Source organism: Xenia sp. Carnegie-2017, unplaced genomic scaffold, assembly GCF_021976095.1.
Source record: "Xenia sp. Carnegie-2017 unplaced genomic scaffold, XeniaSp_v1 HiC_scaffold_20, whole genome shotgun sequence".
NCBI classification, from domain to species: domain Eukaryota; kingdom Metazoa; phylum Cnidaria; class Anthozoa; order Malacalcyonacea; family Xeniidae; genus Xenia; species Xenia sp. Carnegie-2017.
In genome coordinates, this window is record NW_025813483.1 from 13,713,790 (window position 1) to 13,738,155 (window position 24,366).

The 24,366-nt window shown below is 35.8% G+C and overlaps 3 protein-coding genes across 3 annotated transcripts; 2 read left to right on the forward strand and 1 right to left on the reverse strand.

Annotated features, from left to right (window-relative positions):
* Window positions 1-18: 18 nt before the first annotated feature.
* Window positions 19-10,885, forward strand: LOC124443109 (tubulin polyglutamylase TTLL5-like). The gene is made up of 28 exons (XM_046993640.1): window positions 19-545; window positions 644-750; window positions 905-987; window positions 1,067-1,237; window positions 1,311-1,377; window positions 1,458-1,540; window positions 3,027-3,181; window positions 3,327-3,428; window positions 3,614-3,705; window positions 3,780-3,887; window positions 4,153-4,234; window positions 4,891-4,952; window positions 5,068-5,129; window positions 5,200-5,390; window positions 5,493-5,555; window positions 5,648-5,759; window positions 5,886-5,934; window positions 6,381-6,543; window positions 6,707-6,778; window positions 6,860-6,914; window positions 7,248-7,342; window positions 7,913-7,964; window positions 8,351-8,439; window positions 8,514-8,669; window positions 8,850-9,031; window positions 9,098-9,163; window positions 9,231-9,963; window positions 10,056-10,885. Exons 1-28 carry the CDS (start codon window positions 442-444, stop codon window positions 10,084-10,086), a joined length of 3,387 nt encoding a protein of 1,128 aa, XP_046849596.1. The 5' UTR covers window positions 19-441; the 3' UTR covers window positions 10,087-10,885.
* Window positions 10,886-10,985: 100 nt separating this feature from the next.
* Window positions 10,986-19,810, reverse strand: LOC124443111 (papilin-like). The gene is made up of 20 exons (XM_046993641.1): window positions 19,648-19,810; window positions 19,218-19,272; window positions 16,332-16,420; window positions 16,216-16,261; window positions 16,045-16,144; window positions 15,824-15,960; window positions 15,585-15,711; window positions 15,426-15,509; window positions 15,120-15,280; window positions 14,903-15,038; window positions 14,693-14,819; window positions 14,416-14,617; window positions 14,123-14,293; window positions 13,754-13,933; window positions 13,291-13,473; window positions 13,021-13,165; window positions 12,555-12,941; window positions 12,179-12,415; window positions 11,701-11,973; window positions 10,986-11,566 (listed from the first exon to the last, which is right to left on the reverse strand). The coding sequence occupies exons 2-20, from the start codon at window positions 19,269-19,271 to the stop codon at window positions 11,394-11,396; spliced, it is 3,012 nt and encodes a 1,003-aa protein (XP_046849597.1). The 5' UTR covers window position 19,272; window positions 19,648-19,810; the 3' UTR covers window positions 10,986-11,393.
* A 2,036-nt stretch (window positions 19,811-21,846) lies between these two features.
* LOC124442352 (mitochondrial intermediate peptidase-like) lies at window positions 21,847-24,305 on the forward strand. The gene is made up of 3 exons (XM_046992852.1): window positions 21,847-23,247; window positions 23,316-23,798; window positions 23,981-24,305. The coding sequence occupies exons 1-3, from the start codon at window positions 21,900-21,902 to the stop codon at window positions 24,253-24,255; spliced, it is 2,106 nt and encodes a 701-aa protein (XP_046848808.1). The 5' UTR covers window positions 21,847-21,899; the 3' UTR covers window positions 24,256-24,305.
* The last annotated feature ends 61 nt before the right edge of the window (window positions 24,306-24,366 follow it).

Sequence of the window (24,366 nt, forward strand, 5' to 3'; positions counted from 1 at the left end):
GAAAGTAATTTGAATTTCAAAAGAAATTAGTAGGGCACAACTGAATATATGAATATGCACCCCCTCAATAACGTTCTGGTTACGCTTTTGTTCAAGAGTATGCGAGCGTATGTCTAACTTGTTCAGCAAGTCGCTATGAAAGATGGAAACGTGGCTGTCGTTCAAAAACAAACATGGCGGGATGGATTTGAAAACTAAAGTGAAACTGTGAAAGTACAGAGTAAAAGTTTTAACGTCTTGAAACATCTATCAACAGTGTTGAAGGCTCTTATGACTTTTCTTTCACCACGAAAACATCATATTTTTATGAAAAGAAAAATTTTGATAATATACTAGGCTTTTTACTTAAAATACTATGGCGTCCTACGCAAATCCAAACGACATTTTGCAAAATAATTAATATTTCATTGTTTGTGTTGTTGTGGTACTGTGGCGATTCACATGGCTGAATCAGAGCGAGAGTCGAATGGATCTTTTGTTGGAGTTAATGATTTTGATAGGAAACAGAAATGGAAGAGGGAGAACAGGAAAGATGATCAGACAAGGTATTCACATTGACATTATGAATTAAATAGTAAAATCAAAAATGTTATTTTCTATAAACCATACATCAAATTATTAATCAACGGGTGAATTGTTTCAGTCGCTTTATTATTCAACGTGGTGAATCAAGAAAACGGAAATCATTGGTGAACTTTATGATTGAAAACATTTTCTGGGGTCTTCCCTTAGATCAGAAGACATTTGCAGGTTGGTGTATTAACTGTAGTTAAGGTTGCCTTGATGGCAGGCCTGAGTAGAGTACTTCCTGGTAGCAACACTGTTGGATATTTTCTAGCCCTCGTAAAACAGATGAATTACAATATTTAATTTTATTTTAAATTCAAGATCATTGTGTTTCTAGCTAAATTTCATTTGACTTATAAGTTTGTGAAAACGGAATGCAAAATTGTTAGAAATATCCTTCATGAACATTGTTTTAAAGAGGTACATATTTCTTCTCTCCATGCTGATATTTATTTCATTTTAGAAAAGCAAAATTAATAGAAAGTGTTTGTTCATTTAGGTTCATGAAAGCAGTTCAGATTTCAATCTTATGTGGACAGGCTCACATCTTAAGCTTCACTCGTTACAAGCCCTACAACAGTTTCAGAAAGTTAATCATTTTCCTCGTTCATATGAGCTTACCAGAAAGGATAAACTTTACCAGAACATTCAAAAAATGCAAAGTAGCAAGGTATCCAAATGAAAATTAAATATGATTATGCCACTCTGTCACCACTTTAATTGTATTGGATTTTTTTATATAGGGTTATAAGAATTTTGATTTTATTCCTGAAGCATTTGTTAGTCCTATGGAATACAATCAATTTTGTGGTTGGTTATTTCTCATAATCTTGGCCGTTTTTCCTTACTTTAAAGATATTATTTTTATACCATCCTGTTAAATCTTTCAGCATCATTCTCCAAACAGAGAGGATTATGGATTGTTAAACCAGTGGCTTCATCCCGAGGTCGTGGAATATTTCTCATAAACCATGTAATTATTTTCCTAATTGGTATGACAAGGTGCTTGCAGACATTTTATGACATCTTTGTGATACTTGCTGTTGTCTTGTGACATCTGATGTTAACTTGGGATACCTGATGTTAACTTGTCATAGTGCTAGTGCAGTCATAGTGCTAATGCAGTTTTAGTGCTAGTGCAGTTTTAGTGCTAGTACAGTCATAGTGCTAGTGCAGTCATAGTGCTAGTGCAGTTATAGTGCTAGTGCAGTCATAGCGCTAGTGCAGTCATAGTGCTAATGCAGTTTTAGTGCTAGTGCAGTTTTAGTGCTAGTACAGTCATAGTGCTAGTGCAGTTATAGTGCTAGTGCAGTTATAGTGCTAATGCAGTTTTAGTGCTAGTCATAGTGCTAGTGCAGTCATAGTGCTAGTGCAGTTTTAGTGCTAGTGCAGTCATAGTGCTAGTACAGTCATAGTGCTAGTGCGGTTGGTGCTAGTACGGTCATAGTGCAAGTGCAGTCATAGTGCTGGTGCGGTTTTGGTGCTAGGTGCTAGTACGGTCATAGTGCTAGTGCGGTTTTAGTGCTAGTGCAGTCATAGTGCTAGTGCAGTTTTAGTGCTAGTGCAGTCATAGTGCTAGTGCAGTTTTAGTGCTAGTGCAGTCATAGTGCTGGTCATCAGTGCTAGTCAGTGCTGGTACAGTTTTAGTGCTAGTACGGTCATAGTGCTGGTACAGTTTTAGTGCTAGTGCAGTCATAGTGCTAGTGCAGTGCTAGTGCGTCATAGTGCTAGTACAGGTCATAGTGCTAGTGGTGCGGTTTTAGTGCCAGTACAGTCATAGTGCTAGTACCATAGTGTTAGTGCAGTCATAGTGCTAGTGCAGTCATAGTGCTAGTGCAGTTTAGTGCTAGTGCGGTTTTAGTGCTGGCAGTCATAGTGCTAGTGCAGTTTAGTGCTAGTGGTCATAGTGCTAGTGCAGTCATAGTGCTAGTGCAGTTTAGTGCTAGTGCAGTCATAGTGCTAGTGCAGTCATAGTGCTAGGGCAGTCATAGTGCTAATGCAGTTATAGTGCTAGTGCAGTTTAGTGCTAGTGCAGTTTTAGTGCTAGTAGTCATAGTGCTAGTGCAGTTTTAGTGCTAGTACAGTCATAGTGCTAGTGCAGTCATTATGCTAGGGCAGTCATAGTGCTAATGCAGTTATAGTGCTAGTGCAGTTTTAGTGCTAGTGCAGTTTTAGTGCTAGTAAAGTCATAGTGCTAGTACAGTTTTAGTGCTAGTACAGTCATAGTGCTAGTACAGTTTTAGTGCTAGTGCAGTCATAGTGCTAATGCAGTCATAGCGCTAGTGCAGTCATTATGCTAATGCAGTTATAGTGCTAATGCAGTCATAGCGCTAGTGCAATCATTATGCTAGTGCAGTCATAGTGCTAATGCAGTCATAGTGCTAATGCAGTTATAGTGCTAATGCAGTCATAGTACTAATGCAGTCATAGTGCTAATAAAATCGTTTGTTTTTTTATAGCCAAGTCAAATTCCCTTGGATGATACATTATTGGTATCAAAATACATTTTGAATCCATTGCTAGTTGATGGTTTCAAATTTGATTTGCGTCTCTACGTTGGAGTAACATCTTTTGATCCTTTACGTATCTATCTGTACGAAGAAGGATTGACCAGGTACTAAAGCGATGCATATGGATTGATGCTCATACTGCACATACTATGTAGTCAAAAGTACCTGTTTTTCAAAGCTTTGATTGATGCCCTTTATCTTTTCGTTGATGAACAACAACTGGGAATAAGAAGATTTTTCTTTTTTTAGATTTGCGACCGTAAAATATGATCAAAGTCACCGTAATATTAAAAACTCCTGCATTCATTTGACAAATTATAGCGTGAATAAGAAGAATGATGATTACGTAAGGTATGTTATACTTGTTTATAACTGTTGTCTGTTGTCACGTGTTGTTACGTCATGTTTTACCACATTATTCAGTCGTCTTTCACACGTAGTTATGCCATGTTTTACACATATTGCTATTTTACTGTCTCTTTCGTATGTAGTTACGTCACGTTTTACACATATCATTACCATTCTGATTTCTGTAGTTGTAACGACCCTCATGTTGAAGATTACGGTAATAAATGGAGTTTTGGCGCCTTGTTAAGATTTCTCAAAGCAAAAGGCATCGATACGTCAAGTAAGAATATGTAAAATTAATCTTGGATAATTAACCTTCTCTTCACATATAGCTATTACGTACTTATGTTAAAGGTCTTGTTGCAAAGATTGAAGATTTAATCATCAAGACAATCATTTGTGGTGAACTTGCCATCGCAACTGCTTGTAAAATGTTTGTACCACATTGTGGAAATTGTTTTGGTATGTAGAGGAAATGTCTGGTTGAATGTCTTTAAAAAATTTTCATCCTATATTTTATTTCATTTCTACTTAATTACTACTTAGTTAAGAAAGAATTGTTTGAGAATTTTTGCGCAATTGAATAGTCAACAATTTTAGTTTTGTTTAACGGAACATTGTAGTGATCATTTGGATATTTGAATGCAATGGAATGGTCGACATTTTTGGTTTCATTTAAACTTGACACTGTTTGTGCATATTTGTTAAAATACTGCGGATTTTTTAGAGATTTATGGATTTGATGTTTTGATTGACGATAATCTAAAACCATGGTTAATGGAAGTAAATTTATCGCCATCCATGGCTTGGTAAGAAAAACGTGATAAAACTGTACATCTTGTGGATTTCATTCAGCTCATTTCATCTTGTGGATTTCTTTCAGCTCAACTCATCTTGTGGATTTCTTTCAGCTCAACTCATCTTGTGGATTTCTTTCAGCTCAACTCATCTTGTGGATTTCATTCAGCTCATTTCATCTTGTGGATTTCTTTCAGCTCATTTCATCTTGTGGATTTCTTTCAGTTCAACTCATCTTGTGGATTTCTTTCAGTTCAACTCATCTTGTGGATTTCTTTCAGCTCAACTCATCTTGTGGATTTCTTTCAGCTCAACTCATCTTGTGGATTTCTTTCAGTTCAACTCATCTTGTGGATTTCTTTTAGTTCAACTCATCTTGTGGATTTCTTTCAGCTCAACTCATCTTGTGGATTTCTTTCAGCTCAACTCATCTTGTGGATTTCTTTCAGCTCAACTCATCTTGTGGATTTCTTTCAGCTCAACTCATCTTGTGGATTTCTTTCAGCTCGACTCATCTTGTGGATTTCTTTCAGTTCAACTCATCTTATGGATTTCTTTCAGCTCAACTCATCTTGTGGATTTCTTTCAGCTCAACTCATCTCGTGGATTTCTTTCAGCTCAACTCCTATTGGATTTTTATATATTTCTATTATTCCATATTTTACAGCGATTCTCCTATGGATTTGAAAATAAAATCGAACCTATTGACAGATATGTTTAATTTGACAGGTATCGATTAACGATGATAATGCTTTAACAATTTTGAAGTAGACTATTGGGGTAATTGAGTAAGGTTGTGTTGATGTATGGATAATAATGTTCAATGAAAGCTATGTTTATTTAGGCTTTATTGTTCATGATCCATTGTTGAGAAAAACTACAAGTCAACAAAATTATCCATTACAAGTTCGTATGTCTTATTACGTCATCATCATGATTTCATTACGTCATTGTTAGTTTTCACAAATCTATTTAGAGACAGAGATGTCGTTCTGCTGGGTTAGCACGAACCCTTTCAACTAACGAGAAGAAACTGACCACAGTTGATAGTGAACGTGGGCTCACTACCGAGGAAATTCGTGTGCTTCGAGATACTAAAGATGAGTTTTCAAGACGTGGACATTTTGTGAGAATATTTCCTACACCGACATCACGTGAGAGATACGGGTATGTGTGCCCCTCGCCCCTGTAGAATTGGTTACCTTCTTTAAATCAGGGGGTGGTGGTAAATAATGTATCATAATACGAACGCCATGTTTGTTTTTGCAGTGCTTTTCTGGAGTTTCGAACGACGAATAACCGCATGCTTTTTGCAAGACTGTTTCTCCACAAGTAATATTATGAAATTTATCACGATCAAGAATTCAACATCAGTTTTATTGTTTTTTCTATAAATATTCGTGATGTCATCTCAATATTTATAGATCTGCACCAATGATAACTTTTAATGACGACGACAAACCTTCAATGGTGTTTACTTTCTCGCAAACTTTTGACGAAAGAATGAAATGTTACCTTAGACAATTGCCTTCACTGGTCTGTGTTTCTGTGGTTTTTCTTAAATTTTCATCGTTGTTGCAATGATTTTTATGTTTTGATTCTTACAAATTATCGTGACACCTAAATGGTTCCCCAGTTCATGGTTTACTTTCACATTTCCAGGAGATGTCATCTCCTAAAGCTGTTGTGAGAGAAAAGATCAATGATGAATGTAATGTTTTTTTAAATGATTGGGTTGAACAATGCCTAAACATTGATATGAATGTAGTTAATAGGGATGTCGTTCATAGAGTGTGGTGTGATATATGTATGCTAAAGTTTGGGATGTTTTTGATGGGGATGTAGTTGATGGGGATATTTTTGGTGAGGATATTGTTGATGGGGATGTAGTTGATGGGGATATTTTTGGTGGATATGTTGTTGATGGGGATATAGTTGATGGGATGTTATTGATGGGGATATTTTTGGTGAGGATATTGTTGATGGGGATATTTTTGGTGGATATGTTGTTGATGGGATGTTATTGATGGCGATATTGATATTGTTGATGGGGATGTTTTCGATGAGGACTGTTGTTGACAGGGATATTGTTGATGGGGGTGTTTATTTTCATATTATTTTTCCATAAAGCCAATTTTTATCATTTCTCAACTTCAGCGATCATCCAGACAAGACAACCAGCAACATCAACTCAAAATGAGATGAAAAATCGCCATGTTGAAACTGTGCTAACTCATGAGACCATGATTAATAACTCTGATCTCATGAACCATCCAGTTATCAATGTCAATAACGTCATCAAAATGGCTTGTAATCTCAGGTTAGTTTTTCTACAGACAGCGTTAACAAAGCACCTGCCTTCATGAAGTATCAAGTTATCAATGTTGATGACATCATAAGAATGGCTGGCGATCTTATCTTGGTTTTTGTAAAGACAAGGTTGTCTGTAATATCAATATTTGAGGATTTTGTTTTGTTTTCAGCAAATTAGAAGCACGAAAGACATTTGCGACTTATCTGAGACGCGTGAAAGACAGACTTGTTAAAGAAGTAACGTATGTCGACACTACAGTCTACATAACCATAGGACTGTCGATCTTTTGAAATAATAATTTGAATTATTATGTTGAATGTAGCTTTATTAAAGAAAAGAATGGTGATGAAGATGAAAAGAAAAGCAACGAACAAATGGTTAGTTGGTTGATCCATTTTTACTCCTGAAGATACCTAGCTACGTGTCTATGAGAATCAGTTGATCCATTTTTACTCCTGAAGATACCTAGCTACGTGTCTGTGAAAATCAGTTGATCCATTTTTACTCCTGAAGTTACCTAGCTACGTGTCTGTGAGAATCAGTTGATCCATTTTTACTCCTGAAGATACCTAGCTACGTGTCTGTGAGAATCAGTTGATCCATTTTTACTCCTGAAGATACCTAGCTATGTGTCTGTGAGAATCATTATTATCTCATGAAGTACCGAAGATACGACGTTTGCTGTCTTACATGATTGACGTTTTTTCCAGAGTTTAGTCATTCGTTTCTTGAAAAGAGCGGCAAAAAATCTTCATCACGAATTCAAAGTTATTGTTCCTAGTCACAAGCTTGCACTGCCTGACAGGTGTGTTTTTTCAAGTATATATAACAAACAATAAAATTATTATTTCATGTAAGTCAAGAGTAAGTATAGTTTTTATAATCATGTAAGTATGTTTGATCTTTGAAGTCGTTAGTGAGCATAATGAAGTACATTGCAAATGTGCAGTTTATAAGCTAAAAGGTGAATAAATTTATTTAGATCAGTTTTCTACAGAAATTGATTCAAACTTTCATATCATAAGGGTTAAAAGCGGGGCTCAATTTAGACTATACAAATGGCCTAACTTATTAAATGTTGTCATTGTAAAAACTATAAAATCTATAGACAAGAAAAGCAGATAATCCTTGTTTGTCTTAAAGCTAATACACGGTTTGCTCATGATATACGAAACAGTATATGAGAAGAGTCAAAACGTGAATGATACATACCAATCAAAAATATATAAAACTTGTTGAAGGTTGACATAAATTTTAAAGTAATAGTTTTTTTGAATCTTTGCAGTATCCTGATTCCTATTATAGAGTATTTTAAAACTATAAAGTAGTGTAGCGTAAACACCGTTATACCAAAATATTTTCTATGCAATTTAAGGCGGAGAATCCTGGCGCAACAGTTGGGTGATTTTGTTCACATTTATGATAAGGTACAATGAGAATTGTTCAACTTTCCAAAACGTAGAAACGACAGGTTTTATTTATTTATTTTTGAATTGAAAATTGTAGTCACTTATACAAATTTATATAATTTGTCTCATTAGTGAATGATAAGGCTAAATAGTTTGATCTTGGTAAAGATATTCACGACGTTAACATGTTTAACTTTTAAGCCTTAATGCAGTGAAAATTACCAAGTGTTTAGGATTACAGTGACTTGAAGCAATTCAATTACATGAAAAAATGTTTGAAAATCAATTGAAAATTGTGACTGTTGAACTATTTCATTAGAGTTTAATGTGACGACAAATAATTTAGATAAGTTTAATAAAAAATCTCTAAAAAAATACTAATGAAAAGAAAATTCTGAGTTCAGGAAACAGCTCAAATGAAGGAGACTAGTGAAGTAAACGAATCAAGTTCCCTTTCCAGCGAAGATTTTAACTTATTTCTTAAACATGCCAGGTAAATGGCGTTTGATTTCGGAAGAAGAATACCATTTTTGAACTGAATAAATTTTATTGTGGTTTATTTGTTAGTGAGAATGAGCTCGAGGAGGTTTTGACTTTATATACCAAAGAAAACAAGAACACCAGTATTTTTCTTGGAAATCCTCCAAGTCAGACCACTGTTTCTCAGTGTAAAGCAAACAAACCTCCTGTACCGCGGTTTCTAGAAGGCAAACGTTTGAGAAGGTGGATATAATAATAAAAATATGTATTTATATGAATGTCAAACAACACTGACCTGTTATAGCACTAGATAATAATATGATACCTTAAGAAATTATTGATAATTGTATTTGGTATAAATAATATTTGTGCAACACAGTCAAAACCATCCCAAATTTTGAGCATTTTTTGTGTAATTTTTAGTCATAGTGCTCATGATTTATCAAAATCAAATTGCGAAGAAACAGAGAAGAAGAAGTTATTCAACACCCGTGTTTTGTCCGAACACAATCGCCGTCTTGCTGGTGCCATTGCCGCTTACGGGAAGTCGTTAAACGTCAACAAAAGCAAGAGAAGGCCTACATCCGCTGTCCTGTCTGATCGCAGTATGTTGACTAACGTTCATATTTTGAATAGTGTGTTTTCAGACTCAGCCGTTTCATCGTTTTTAGAGCAAATATCGAGTGCTTTACTAAATCGCCCTGGATCAGCGAAAAGTTCTGAAACAATGGCTTTTGGTAAAAAGATCTTTATTCTACATTATCTTTATTTCAAATCGTGACTGCTAATACTTATCGTTATTAGAACATCTTGCCATTAAGCAGCCAGTTTCTGAAGCTTTGAAACAACTCGCAAGACGTCAGGCAGAGCGACAGTATCACGCTAAACGTCCTTTGAAAATTGAAACGAACAAGTGGATGCAGCAACCAGTAGAAAATACAGATCATTCCGCTGATAGTGGGGATAACGTGAGATGTGATGGTGTGATTGAGGAAAGCGAAAGAACGCCGATTTCTTATCTTTCCTCACGGGACAATGCAAACTTTATAACTAACCAAGAAACTCCAGGACATACGAGTACATATGGCAATGTTTCGAGATACACTGCCGGTAGTTGTATCGGTGACGGAACTCTTAACGTTGACAAAACGTACAACGATGTACTTGAAAAAGAACTTCAAATTTCATCCATGCCAACACATTTTAGAGAGATCATTAATGATATATCCTACAGGAAATATCCAACCCTGACTCAAGGGATACCTGTGGATAGGCAGATCTTTGAAATTGATCAAGGTAGTCATTCAAAGACTATAAGGATCCCGTGCGGTGGTGATGATAAATCAGAGAGAACTTCAAGTGCAAAGATGGATAGAATAGGATCGCCTAGAGAAGAATACAACAAACATATGCAGTTATTGATTGAAAGGCTAGCTGCGCAAAAATTCAATAAGACCGGTGACCAGTCGGTTGTTCCCAAACCTCCATCTAGACCACGGTCAGCTAAAAGATCTATGAGTTCTCACAGGATGACACGGTAGGGACACGTAGGAACTCTTTGTACTTATTTATAAAAATCTTGGGATCAAGTTTTAATTGATTAATTTGATGTTATATGTGTATTTAAAGGATTTTGTCCAGTCATGGCTCTCGGGTTTGACAAATGCGATTTGAAAGACGTGGGGGAAATAACATGAAAATCACCGCAATATTTTTGGTGGCTTGTATCCTTCCAAACTTCCTTCTTTTTGTTTTCACCAAAGCAGTTTTGCCAAACAGTTTCAAAACTGAAGGTTTGCTATCTTCTGACCAACAAATGACAAGTCGATACTGTCTGTACATGTAATGTAACTTCTGTAGATGAAGACAGTGGTACATGAAAACAGTGGCGAAGTCAGTCTGATCTTTTACTCATACGATGCAAATTTTTCAGCAAAATTATTTTTCATTTCTTTAGAAAATTAATTCCATTCATTGTTTTTCCAATGATTGAACACAAAAATATTTGCACTGTTGGAGTAAAAAACGAGCTGGCTTCGCTACTGCATCAAACTAAAATACATTGAACGGTACCTGCAATAGAAATGTTTACCGAATTTTTAAAACTCGGACACGCATGTTCGTACACCCTTACACGCGTGTTTTTACACCCAGACACACGTGTTCTTACACCCTAACACGCGGTTTTTTACGGGGAAACACACGAAAATTTAAAATTGTAATCAAAATTATCGGCTATCGGATAATTGTGATTTTGATAATAATTATCGGATAACTCTCTTCAAAACATCAAAGTAAATAAAACGTGAGTTATTTCGCCTGATAGTTGAGCACATTAAAATTTTAAAATATTGTTCTTCTTATTGTTGTTCTTCCCTCTTGCTGACTTCTCGTGTTTCTTTTCCTTTGAAATCGTTGAAACATTTTTACAATATGAAATAAAATAATCATAAAGAAAACATCGAAATTCATTTTTTCTTCAAAGTACTGTTAACCATCATGCAAGTCATACAAGGAACATTTTTAGTGACAAAATCAAAATACATCTATACACTTTAGTCTGTCTTCAACAAAGAATATCTATTTTTTTCATCACAAAGCAAGCGGCATTATTATTTCTTTAACATACGTCCTAATTCAAATCATCGATAATTTTTTCCCGATTGTTTACTAAATGGTTCATTTATTACTTCGAGAAAATTAATTTCATTACAAAAACAAACTTGACTAAAAAATCTCCACTCGCGTTACACAACCATTACATAGACCTGTATAACTGGACGTTTTAGTCTTAACGGGAGATGCTTTCCTTCTTTACACATGATACTATACTATCACATAACTTTCTCGTTTTTCACAAACAATTGCAAAGCTTTCCGTCACATACCAATTTTAAATCTTAGTAATATTCTGTAATGTATATATCACAGAGTTTTGCTTAACATATTTAAGCTTTGCTCAAGCTTTCTACATTCCTTTCAAACGCTGTAGTTTATTTCTTGCGCGACAAGTTAAACAGCAAAGTTTTTGATAATATGGTCTATCACAGTAGCCATCAATTTTACCAATCATTGCGCACGACTCCAGTGTACTGTCTTCGCAGTTTCCATTAAGAAGATCATGCATTCGAGTTTTCTCATCTACAAAGAGCAGGATTTCAGGATAGCGTGACTTCAACTGCTATATTGATATTATTTAAAACTTTGTTTGTCAAGTGAAAGCTTAGTGCAATTCTGCGTTGTTCATGTGACAAACACGTTCTTTTTAGTCATACCTGGCATGACGTCAAGCATCATGTGAGCTACTCGCTCTCCATTCTTATTCGTTGCTTTGCAATAATAGTTGCCATGATCCTCTATTGTGGTTTTCCTAATGTATATTTTAGTTGACGTTACACGTATTTTTGAGGATATCTGTAAAGGCAGGGGTACACCATTTTTGTACCATTGTAGCGTAGGTCGTGGTCTACCTCTTGCTGTGCAATTAATTGTTGCTTTTCCCCCTTGTTTCACAGTGTATCCCTTTGATATTGTAACTTGAGGAGGAGCTGACGTAAATCAATAACAAGACACATTAGTACATTGAAGTGCACTAGGGTATGTTGAAGATGAATTGGACTGAGAAAAATCATACAAGTTGTCAAACCACGCAAAATATATTAAAACATTGAAATCACCGCATGATATTAAAGTGCAGTTGGGTATGCAGTTGGGTATGTTGAGGATGGTTAGTTGACATGATAGTATACTTACTTGAAACGCTGAGATAGGCTGCTTGAGATCTTCTCGAGATAATGTTGTTTGCTACACATGTATAAAGGTCTTCGTCTACTTCTTGTACTTGACTGATCTTTAAAGTTCCATTAGGAAATACTTTAAACCTTTGCCCGAACACCGAGACATCAAGATTACCTTTAAGCCAAAAGATTTCCGGTTTTGGGTTGCCTGTAGCGACGCACGGCATGGTGATGTCCCTTCCCGCTACGGTTTCTGGAAATATTTTTCGGAGAAATTAATTGTTTGCTCAAGAACTCATCGCCTACAGACATAAAATGCGAGCCTGCGATAAAACCGATGTACCATTTCACAGTCCGCTATATTACATTAAATAATTTATGGTCAATCTTACCCGAGCTCTCTGGTCCAATAACTATTTTAGCAAGCTTAGACATTCCAGCGACATTGTTCTCGTCGTTGATTTGTGGAAAAAGAAATGTAGATAACCTCTTCGTAGTTGGCTTGCTTGTTTGTGTTACTGTCGTTTGTGTTGTTGCTCGTGTTGCTTTAGTCGTTACTTCAGTTATTGCCTTGATTTTTGTTGCCTTAGTTGTTGCCAGTGTATTTTTGATGTCTGAGAGATCTTCTTTTCTTGATACGATCGTAACAACATTTGGTCTTGTTGTAAGCAGGGGTGCCTGTGTAGTTACTTGTGTTGTTGTTCCTCTCGTTGCTCTTGGTGTTGTAACGGTTAAAATTGGCCGTGTTACTGTTGATTTTTGTCTCGTTTCCCTCGGCTCTGAAAAACATAAAACTTGCTAAAGTCCACGTGAACTGTGTAGTGCTTCATAAGTCAGGACTCACTCTATAAAACGTACCATTTGGGCAATCTATCAAGTTACAGATATCTTCAGTGGGAGGTTTCAACTTCGGATCGCAAGACTTTCTCGTCTTGTCTTCTTCGTTGTCAGCGTAACATTTCACTTCACGAAGTCTTTTACCTGACCCACATGTTGATGAACACTGTAATTTAAAAAAAATTGAAGTAAAGAAAGCACTTGTGTTCTTGTAGGGTAAATAGCTTTCTGTTTTGCAGCAATCACGTGTTGGAGCTTTAAAAAAGCAGGTGTACAGCGGTATCAGTCTACCTGTTGCCAAGACAACGCGATCCACTGTGTGTAGCATGGTCTTATTATGCAGTATTGTGTTTTCTTCAGTAATGGGAGAAGGGTGCAGTTACCATTGGGAAGGATATTTAAAGTGTTGGTCGATTTTTTGACGCCACAAAAGACATTCCGCATTTGAATCCCTTTGCCACATTTTGCTGTACACTAAACACACATATATAACACTTATAACAATTGTTCTCTGGTAGAGCTGAGAGACAAACATTTTAAATAAACTACATTGCTTTACATCATAGACGAGTTTCGACAAATTTATGTCGTTCCCGGCACTTTTTGAGTGATTTAATTATTTACCAATGAATATATACAGCGTTTATATATTTAGTCATTTGTAACTTATTAACTCGCTCATAATGTCGTGAGGGTGGCATAGGTTTGCCGAAACAAGTCTACAATTAAAAAGTCCTTTGTCCTTTAAAATTACCTTACTCCACATAGAGGCATACCACATGGGAGGACACGTCACTGAGCTGTTACATTGTTTCATATCATCGGGTTTATCATTTGGATTGCAAATATAATCAGGATACCTGCGACCTGGCTGTGATACACTGGCACAGTACACTGGTCTTGTTCTTATACCTTTCTCACACGACGGCTCACACTAGTAAAATAATTTGTGTATTAAATTTGATTACAGCACATTACAAGGTTTGATTATCATCTCTTCCCAATCTTCTATTTTCAATCACCATAGTATAAACTCACTTAATCACCTATCTTATGAACGCTCCTTTTCCTAATTTTCCGTAGTGTGAACTTACATCACCTCAATCAATCATTTTTAACTTACTTTTCCCCAATCTCCGGTGACCCAACGTACTTCACACGGTATTTCGTTGCATCTTTCCTGATCACGTGGTCTGCTATGCTCCGGACATCTGTCGTCACTTATAAGGTTATCGTTGATCTCCATACAATACACGGAACGTGAACGAATTCCTCCACCACAAGTCTTGGAACACTGATGGATTGAACATTAAACGATTAGATAACCGTTGATATAAAAGGATTTAAATCCCATCATCAATATCCAGCAAACGCGTCATTTGTAAGGCGAAATATCAGAATATATTCATTTCATACCTTTGACCAATTTCCCAATTTCCAATTTGGGCATTCAGGTAGCTCGACACATTTCCTCTGCGTTATGACCTTGGTACCTGAGCAGAGGTTCTCATTTACCATCTTTATTCCACTTTTTGTGTCCATTTCGCAGTGAACTCGTCTAACTTGTGTTCCTTCTTCACAACTTCTGCTACACGGCGACCACGAGCCAATAAACCATCTTAAAAGTTAAATAAAGTTTTTTAGATCTTTATGAAAGAATATGAGAGATTACAGAGACCCAGCTTACTCCTACCGTGGTGGACAATGCTGTGTATTACAGACTGTTTTGCTATCTGGTTTTATCGCAGGCTCACATTTCACGTCATCGACCGGTGACTTATCACGATCCTGTAGGCATTGGACGTCGCGTTTTTTTGTTCCTAAACGTAAGGAAAAAGAGAAACATATTCGTATCGCGTCGTTGGAAAGACTTTATTGGAGAGTAAAAGCAAATTTTGAATACCTCCATTGCAGCTTTTATCGCAAGGTCCGTATTTGCCAACTTTCCAAGAATATGTTATCATGCTGTCTATTTTTGTCTGAGATTTATGAACGGAGTATTCGTAAGTGATGGCAACATCTTTGGTCAATTGTAGCACCTGCAAACGCCAAGAAAATGATCAATCTCGATTCAAAAAGTTGTAGAATAAATTGTATTTTAAATGGAGTGTGTCTAATACCGCAAGGTAGAGAGATTCAGATGTTGGTCCAAGAACAAAAATGCTTTCTTTTCTGCCTTTTTTTCTGTAATCCACCAAACTTCCCGCAGCTTTGTATTTGTAAGAAGAACCTTTGATTCGACGGTTACCGTTAAAAATGTAGGAATCGTTCGTTCTCATTGCTTTAAAGACAACAAATGACCTCTTTACTCAGGATGTTTTCACTTACACATGTAAACATTGTAAAAAAGGCTGCGTTTAAATAATGAAACTTTGTATTAAGACAATGGATTTTTAATAAAGATAAACTGTTTATCACTATCATACCAAGGAAATTTTTCAAAGAAATTTCTTTTTCTGTGATAAGAATATTTGTGGCTCCCTTGGGTAACTCGAGAATATCGTGATAACCTACAAGAGATGCAACGATGCATTCTATTTTAATAATCTATGTTCATGTATTTTCCAAATAAAGAAACGTCTTACCTCCTATTCCTTTCAACTGTTTTATGTATTCATTCTTGACTGTTCGACAGTTCTGCCCTTTACCATTACACACTCGACATTTGTCTTCTTTCAATTCTGATCCAAGGATTAAGTCACAACCGGCTTTCTGTGAAAAAAAGAAGACTGTGGATTGAATTGCTGGCTTCAAATTTCGGCAGGAGGTATCCTTATAGTTGTATTTACTTCAATTGTTCGTTCACGAATAAATTATTATTTACCTTGCATTCACCTTCTACACACATGTCATGGGAGTATGTAGAGCAACGAGTACCATCAACAACTTTCTCTTTAAAGGATTTATAGAAGAAAGCATTTTTCGGCATGCAACTCAGAGAACAGGGATTGTCCAGTGGACCTAATAATAATCATAAGATAAAAATATCTGATCAGTTGCAAATAGTCATTACATATTCTTAGGAAAGGAAAATGAATCCAATACCAGAGTACGGAACCCATTCGTAGGTTTCGTTTCTGAACGTTATGGAGTTATACGAAGCGCATTGCTCAGCCCGAAAGTCAGCATTTTTATCAGGACAATCCTAGAAATTGCCAACAGTATTTTTGTGATTCCTGTATATTTGTTAGTTGAATCCTTGTTAGAGGTTATTACCTGAATGTTACACGTTTTAAAAAGTGTCGCTTCTCCTTCGCACTTTCTAAATAGTAGATTTTTCGTCTTGTCTTTAAGACACTTCATTGGCTATGTGTAATTATCACGTGACTTACCCTTTCAAACAAATACGTTGTTGACGGGTTATTCCACCTCCACATGACCGTGAGCATGGCGACCATTCGTTATCTTTGCTCCAGTCTCCCTAAAAATGAACACAATCAAACAATGACTATTAGCTCCATTAGTAATTACATGATAATAAAAATTACTTTTTATACTTCATTCGCGTTTGAACGCTCTGCGCGTTTCAGTTAAACTTGAATTTTCAAAAAAAAATAATCACTCGGTCCAGGCCTTTTAGTCAAGCATTGTCTTACTTTGATTAAGAAAAACATATGATAAACTGTCAAAATCAACAAATTTCCTGTCATTATTTAAACAAGTGTTTATTTTAATGAACAAAGCGTACAAAGTCATCAAAAGTTTATTTGACATTTGACGCACAATGTGGGTGTCAATATTGACTGAGAAAATGACCGGAACTTGTTTTTTCTTGAAAACATTATGTTATTTTTATCTGCAAACCATATATCTGCTACTACTATCAGTAGGGTAGCCAGCCCGCATATCTGCTACTACTACCAGTAGGGTAGCCAGCCCGCATGTTTGGTCATGCTGTCATTGATTTATTTCTATCGAAATGTATTGCTTTTTACAGTTAGTGAACACCAAATTATTTACATGGTACGACCAAACTACGAGCTGGCTACGCCATTGTGTCGAGAGTTTGATTTTATCTGCCCGGATTTTGTTTGTAAAGTGTGCGTAACTGTCTTTGCAGTTTACCAACGTTGAATCCGTGAAAGATCTCCAGGTTTACTGTGAAACAAATCATCGTAAAATTTATTCTTGTCTTCATGCGGAACTTCACGTATTTTTTAGCAATCATAAAGATTTGATCTGTTGTAATACCGGATTACGTGTCAAGAAAAATCGTTTTTATAATACTCTTACTCTGGATTGTTGTAATAACATCATCATTATATTTTCACTACCGTGCCGGAAATTATGTCATTTCAACGCAGACATGTAGCCTGCCCACAGTGAAATTTAATTTAAAAAGTATAAAATTGTTTCGACATTTTTTAAATTCTGTGAAGACTGTTTGCCGGTCCTCCCATCTCATGTTATAGTCGTCAAATCAACTTTTTGTTATTTTAAACGTGGGGTAGGCCCTTAGCTATCACCGCAGGTTATAATCCTCTTTTCGTCTCCTTCTGAGAACATTCCAAGTATCAAATGGTACAAAGCTTTAATTATACACTCTTTCTTTCTTTCAAAGCCACGAGATCTCTGGTAGTTAGAGCGCGAAAACTACATCATTGATATGATCTTCATGTTTTTAAAGAACTAGTGAACAAAAGTCATAGGGTTAGTGCTACACTTGAGCAAAGATTTCCCCTGAAATATCATTGGCTTCATTGCGTGATATTTCGAATTTTCAATTACGCGCCAGGTAGAAAAATTTTACTTGTAATTTTCTTTGGTGTTTCTAAGTGCAACGTTATTGAATTCCAAAGAACGTTATTAACGTGATTAAAGTATCAACTACTCCTGTTTGTTTGTTTATGCTTAGATTATTGAAATTAATGACGACCATTACAGATATTCTCTCGCGATCTTGTTGTTCTCATCGTGAGTGTTAAAAAGACGAAGTTGAATTTAAGTCCATTAAAATATCTTTGTGGAAATTTTGAAAGTCGACGTTGAAAACCATTACGATGGTCATCATGTCGCATTTTTTAGATCGTTTACATAATTTGCGCGTCAAACACATTGATTTGTAGTAAATTGAATTTGTCGCCGAGACTTGGGGGCAGATTTTTTTATAAATGAAGCAATACGTTGAATTTCTAAACTATTCCCTTTTTACATTTGTATTTATTCATGACCAAGCTAAAGTTTGTGATTATTCCAGCTGTTTACAGCCTAGAGTGATTATATTTCTCACATTTGATGACATCTTAAATTGCTCAATTTTTCCTGCCTTTTTTAGAGCAATATATTGTTAATTTTTTAGAAGTATTGTTGACACATTAGCCATTGTTGAGGCATCATTTAAAATTGTATGTATTCAGTTACATGGCTGAGTTCATTTACTTCCTTATGTTGTGAAGAAAAACAAAACACGATTTCATAAACTTTATCTTTCATTAGATAAAGTATTCAATCAAACAGTCCTCGGTTTGTCTCGCATTTTTGATGATTCAAGTGTGGTTTGGCGCCATGGAACGGCATGTTTTGTGTCTTATAATAAGCTGTGCTTTATTGAGATGTAATCATTTCGTTCTCACTTATGCAAATTTGTTTTATTGTGTCATAAACAGCAAGTGAACATGAAACATCTTGGCAAATAATCACTTAATGTATATAAGGTCATTCGTGATAAGCACATCAGAGATCAGACCAACTTTTCATCGATGAAACTTTGATACCGCTTTTTATAAACCTTCAACGTTATTTAGTATTTCGGTGTCGAAATTTTAACAGTCTTATGACTGCTATACACTTGACTTAATCCTTCTTTCATTAACAGTTTGTACCTGCCTCTTTGTCAGATTATATTTTTGATGGAAAAAATTGTTGCACAACATACAGCTATTTAATATGGCGCTCACATCAAAATTTAGGACTAACCAAAAATCATTTTGATAATAGTCATTAAACTTGTATTTACTTAAATTAGCCATAAAGTCGTGTAAAATATTATATAACTTATGTATTGTATGTTCGACGCTAATTATGCAAATATATTATAATTTTGTTTCTCCTTCCGTGGTCTGTTTCTTTGGTGAATGTGCACATTTGCTTATGGGCGTGAGTTTTCGTGCTATATTGCGAAACGTGTTGATGTAACCAATAGCTGCGCCTCACAAACACACAATCTTTTAATTGTGTACATAAAAGGGAGCAAAAATGCATATCTGTAAGGCACCTACCATGACATTGAAGACGCCAAGTACAATTAGCACTGTATGAAAGAATGTCTTCATCCTGGGAAACAACACATGTACATAATATTCGCGTTAGCAGAACGTATTCAATAACAAAGTGACATTACGAAGAAACTAAATTACTAGCTTTTAAAACCGCAGGGGCTTCAGTATTTTGACTAGCTGAAGCAACTAAAAAATTTTTGATTGGGCAATCTTGATGACAACCATGTCAAAACAACAGTTAATGGTTTAATATTCTGGCTATATTCAAGGCTAATTTTTGCCGATATGGTCTGCCCTTCACACGGAACGGTAATTTAATGGTGAAATAAACTATTAAAATCTGCTAAACTACCCTTTCCTACGATGGTCACGCTTACACACCTTATCTAGATTCCTTGCGTCATCTTTAAAGTCAGTTTACATGACTTACCTTACAATTGCAATTTCTTTTATCCGAAAGTATCAGAAATTTATTCCGAGCGGGATGCCTTCGTTTTCATAAACGCAAGATTGCCCAAACGCTTGGATCGAGAGGAAAGAATGGTCTCTCAGGAAAGCAGTGCAATGTAAACAATATATAGACGCATTGATTAAGTTACAATAAATAATAAGCTTTCATCGTTCCAATTCATTCAATCAATCATTGGCTACTGTGGCCCTTATTAACGACACTGCGTCAAATTCCTACATCAAATCGCAGAGATAACTGAAGCGCTTTCTTCCGCAACGCTCGATTTCATTTACACAATGACATAGCGCTCATGTCGAACGATTGTTGTAGGACGTTATATATTTAATTGGAACTTCCATGCAGAAAATGACAGTAAAACTATTTTTTTAATATGTTTAAAACCCAAGATCATAAATTATCGTTTCACTTGGCTCAAAACTCGTTCAAATTTTGTGACATTTTTAGATAGAACGCAAATTGTGCAAATTAACTACCCCGTGTTTTTAAGACATGTGCGTTAAATTATAAACGCGTTATCTTAACGGTGCCTCAACAATGTACAATAGTACATTTGTATTTGGGTGTGTTTTACAATCTTAGACAAATATAACGCATTGAAACGTTCTACCATGGCAATTGGTGTCTGGTGTAATTTGATTTGGATTGGCAAGCTAATATATCTCATACTGTAAAACACAAAGCAACATTGATGTCTGGCTTGTATTTACAATTGTCGTTTTGCACAGCATCACTGGTAATAGCTATTTATAGTCATCACATATGCCTTACAAATCATATACTTAATTCAGTAATAAAACACGAGCCATATCGTCTGAATGGGGCAATACGTTAAAGCAGGGCTTTAAAACTGCTCTTGTCGTTTCTTCAATTTTGCGTATCTCATTCATAACTTTCACCATTTTTTCAGATTCTTTTGCCTTTAAATGCAAGACTTCTATATGCTCTTTTCGTTTTTCATTTAATTTCTTCATAAAGGAGTCGCGTAATGCCTTCAATTCTTCCATGGAAAGTTTCTTCAAATCGTCGCGAAAAAATTCAGGTGTCTTCACATCTGACAGGCTACATGATAGCAAATTTCTAATAAGACGCGCGCTTTTTGATCTTCTTCTTATATCGTGCTGCAACAGTTTTTCGTCCAAAGAAATTTGACCAAAAACCGATAAAAACCTCTTGCAAATGGACACTTTGATAGTTCGAGTATCTAATTTCAATTTTGGCTTACAACTTCTACATCTTGGCTTAAACTTCACTTGACAATGTGTGTCATCGGCCGCCATTTCATTTATTTGCAATTACTATTTAGTGACGCAACGAAATGGGTTGAGACCTCGAGGTTGATAGTTTTTGAAGAACTTATCCTTGCGCTTTTGTATTTTTTTTAATCATCGCTCAAGTAGCTTTAATATGAAAGTGCAGTTTAGATATCATACTACGTTTGGCGATAATATTACAGTACAATAGAAACAATTAAAATTATTCTACATACAATAGAACGTTGTATTATTAGCAAATACAGTGGAAACTAAAGATTATATGGGGAAAAGGCTAAATCTTTTATCTTTGTGTCACTTGTTTTTGTGCTACGATCGAGAAAGAGAATGTCTCTTGTAAAATAAGGAGATGGAGTCTGTCAATAGAGCATTTAGGGATTGTTTTGGAAATATGAAATGAAGTGTGCTAATTTTTGGTAAAGGAGATTCCCAAAGTTATGAGACTACCCATATATGAAATGGTGGAGATTGAGATTCGGTGAGACAAAATTCATTAGAGTGTCGAGTCAACACTGATAACAGAACCTAATCATCCAGTTCTGAGTGACAATGTTGAATGGGGAACATAGAATGCAGACTTTTGTTGATTTTTCGGTGCCATGGGATACGAGTGTCATAGCAAAAAGAAAACTGTCATTTATCGATCTCTGGTACCTTCGACGGTGGGTTAATTGATGGTTTTTTTTAAAGTGTAGATGGCTACCTTAAAGTTCTAGGCGTTCCACATGTCAGACGTCTGAATTCCTGCTTTTTGAACACATATTTTTACTACACATGTTTCGCAGTCATGGTCATCATTCTTGTGTCAGTGATCATGTTGTAGGAATTATCAATGTATGGCATTATCAGTCTCAGTCTCCAATCAACACTCTCTATTAACAGAGACTGCAGTAATGGCGGAAGACTAAACGAATGTTTATTCTTGTTTAAGTCAAAGTTATGTGGTTATCTTTGATTAAGACCACAAGAAGTAAAAACAACTTTATTGGAAAGAAATTTTTGAACATTTTTAATGCTAAAACAGTTTCAACTTGGGGACAATTAACTAATGCGTTTGACGTTCGAAGTTCTCCGTTCATCTCACCGAAACGGACTGGACTGTTTGGAGTAAACGAACTTTACGAAAGCTCTGGTTTTCATGTTCTGACTGAGAGGGTGCTGAATGAATCACAGAAGATCATTGATGATGCTTTATTTATTGCAGATGAGATTAAATGTGGGAGAATGTCAGTTGTCAATTTAATAGAGACTTTTGATCACTTGTCTAACACAATATGTAATGTTGCCGACTTGGCAGAGTTCGTTCGGTTATCTCATCCAGATGAAGAATTTCGTTTGACGGCGTGTAGTGCAAGCCTTGAGATCAATAGCTTTGTTGAGAAATTGAATACTAATGTTACACTATACAATGCCTTAACGAGCTCGTTAGCTACTGAAGATGCCTCATTCCTGGACGAAGAAAGTAGAAGAGTTGCGGAATCATTAGTATTTGATTTTGAACAGAGTGGTATTCATTTAGATGAAATTAAAAGAAATAAGTTTGTGGAACTTCAGGACAATGTATTACGTCTTGGTAGTCAATTTGCAGCTGGTTGTTCATCTCCATCATTGTTTCCAAAAAAATTTTGGCCTAGTCATGTTGAGCACGAGTTTAAGAACGATGATGATTATATATTTATTGATGGTTTATGTTATGATTCCTCAAATGCCAAACTTAGAGAGATTGTTTATAAAGCTTATATGTATTCCAATCCTCAACAATTGGCTATCTTAGATGAATTATTACAAAACAGACATGATCTTGCAAGTCTTGTTGGTTTTCCATCTTTTTTGACTCGTGCATTACGTGGAACCATGGCAAGAGAACCTGAAAATGTTCACTCATTTTTGACTGCTATAACTGAAAACATTGGTGGCATTGTTCAAAAAGATATTGATATGTTAATGAATATTAAAGAAAGCAAAAGTTCTGATAGCTTTCCTGTTATGACTTGGGATACACAATACTACACAGGTTTAGCCAAATCTCAAGTGTTACAAAATTTTCTTGAAAGATTCAGCGTGTACTTCTCTCTGGGAACATGTATGGAAGGTCTAAATAAAATATTCCAAAGCATTTATGGCATTCAACTTGAGCCATCAGAACCTGAGTCGGGAGAAGTCTGGCATCCATCTGTTGTTAAACTCACAGTAAAGCATGAAGATGAGGGAATTCTGGGATATATTTACTGTGATCTCATGTATCGAAAGGACAAAGTCCAACAAGATTGTCATTTTACCATTCGAGGTTTGTCAATAACTTATTGTTGTGTGAAAATATACGTTGATTGATTGAATAGTTAATTCTTTTTGCAGGTGGGTGCCATCTTCTTGATGGTTCTTATCAACTTCCTGTTGTTGCCATTGTTTGTAACTTTCGAATGTCACAGCAACAAAATATTGTTTTACTTAATCATGGCATGCTGGAAAATCTCTTCCACGAAATGGGTCATGCTATGCATTCCATGTTGGGACGAACACAATATCAACATGTAACAGGAACAAGAGCTGCAACTGATATTGTTGAAGTACCATCTATTCTTATGGAACACTATGCTCGAGATCCTGCTGTTCTTTCCAAATTTGGTAGACATTTTCTTTCTGGCAAACAGCTACCGGATGAAGCTCTAAATGGTCTTTGTCAATCAAGATGTTTGTTTGAATCACTAGAAGTTCAGACTCAAGTATTTTATTCCATGGTTGATCATATTTACCATGCTGGTCATCCCCTCCACAAGACAACCACTGAAATACTGAAGGAATTACAAACACAGTATGGAACAACTCCATATGTTGAAGGTAAAGTGTATTTATCTGTGATATTGCCAAAATTTTTACAGGCAAGAATGGGGATTGTGCAAAATTATGTATGTATTTATTCTTTCATGGTAATCACTAGTTAGGTGAACTGGTTGTAGCTCTTAATGTCATTATCATAGTAGTGAGTAAAATGGAAGTCATGATATCATCGTCAATACTAGGCACATCATGGCAACAAAGATTTTCACACCTAAATGGTGGGTATGCAGGTCGATACTACTCCTATCTTTGGTGCAGAGCAGTTGCTTCCCTTATCTGGAATCAGTCATTCATAAAAGATCCACTCTCTAGAGAAGCAGGAGAGAGATACAGACGCCTCTTTCTTCAATACGGAGGCGCTAGAGAACCGAAAAAATTAGTCCAGAATATGTTGGGGCAAGAGATCAGCGTTAATAATTTAGTGCAAGCTTTAGTGAGTGAACTTCAGTCTCGGTAATGAAATTACCAATCATTATACAATTTTATGTAATATAATTTTATTGCTCATTCGTGTGTACGCGTACTTGTCTTTGCTTTAATCCAAACAACTATAGATATTACAGTTACA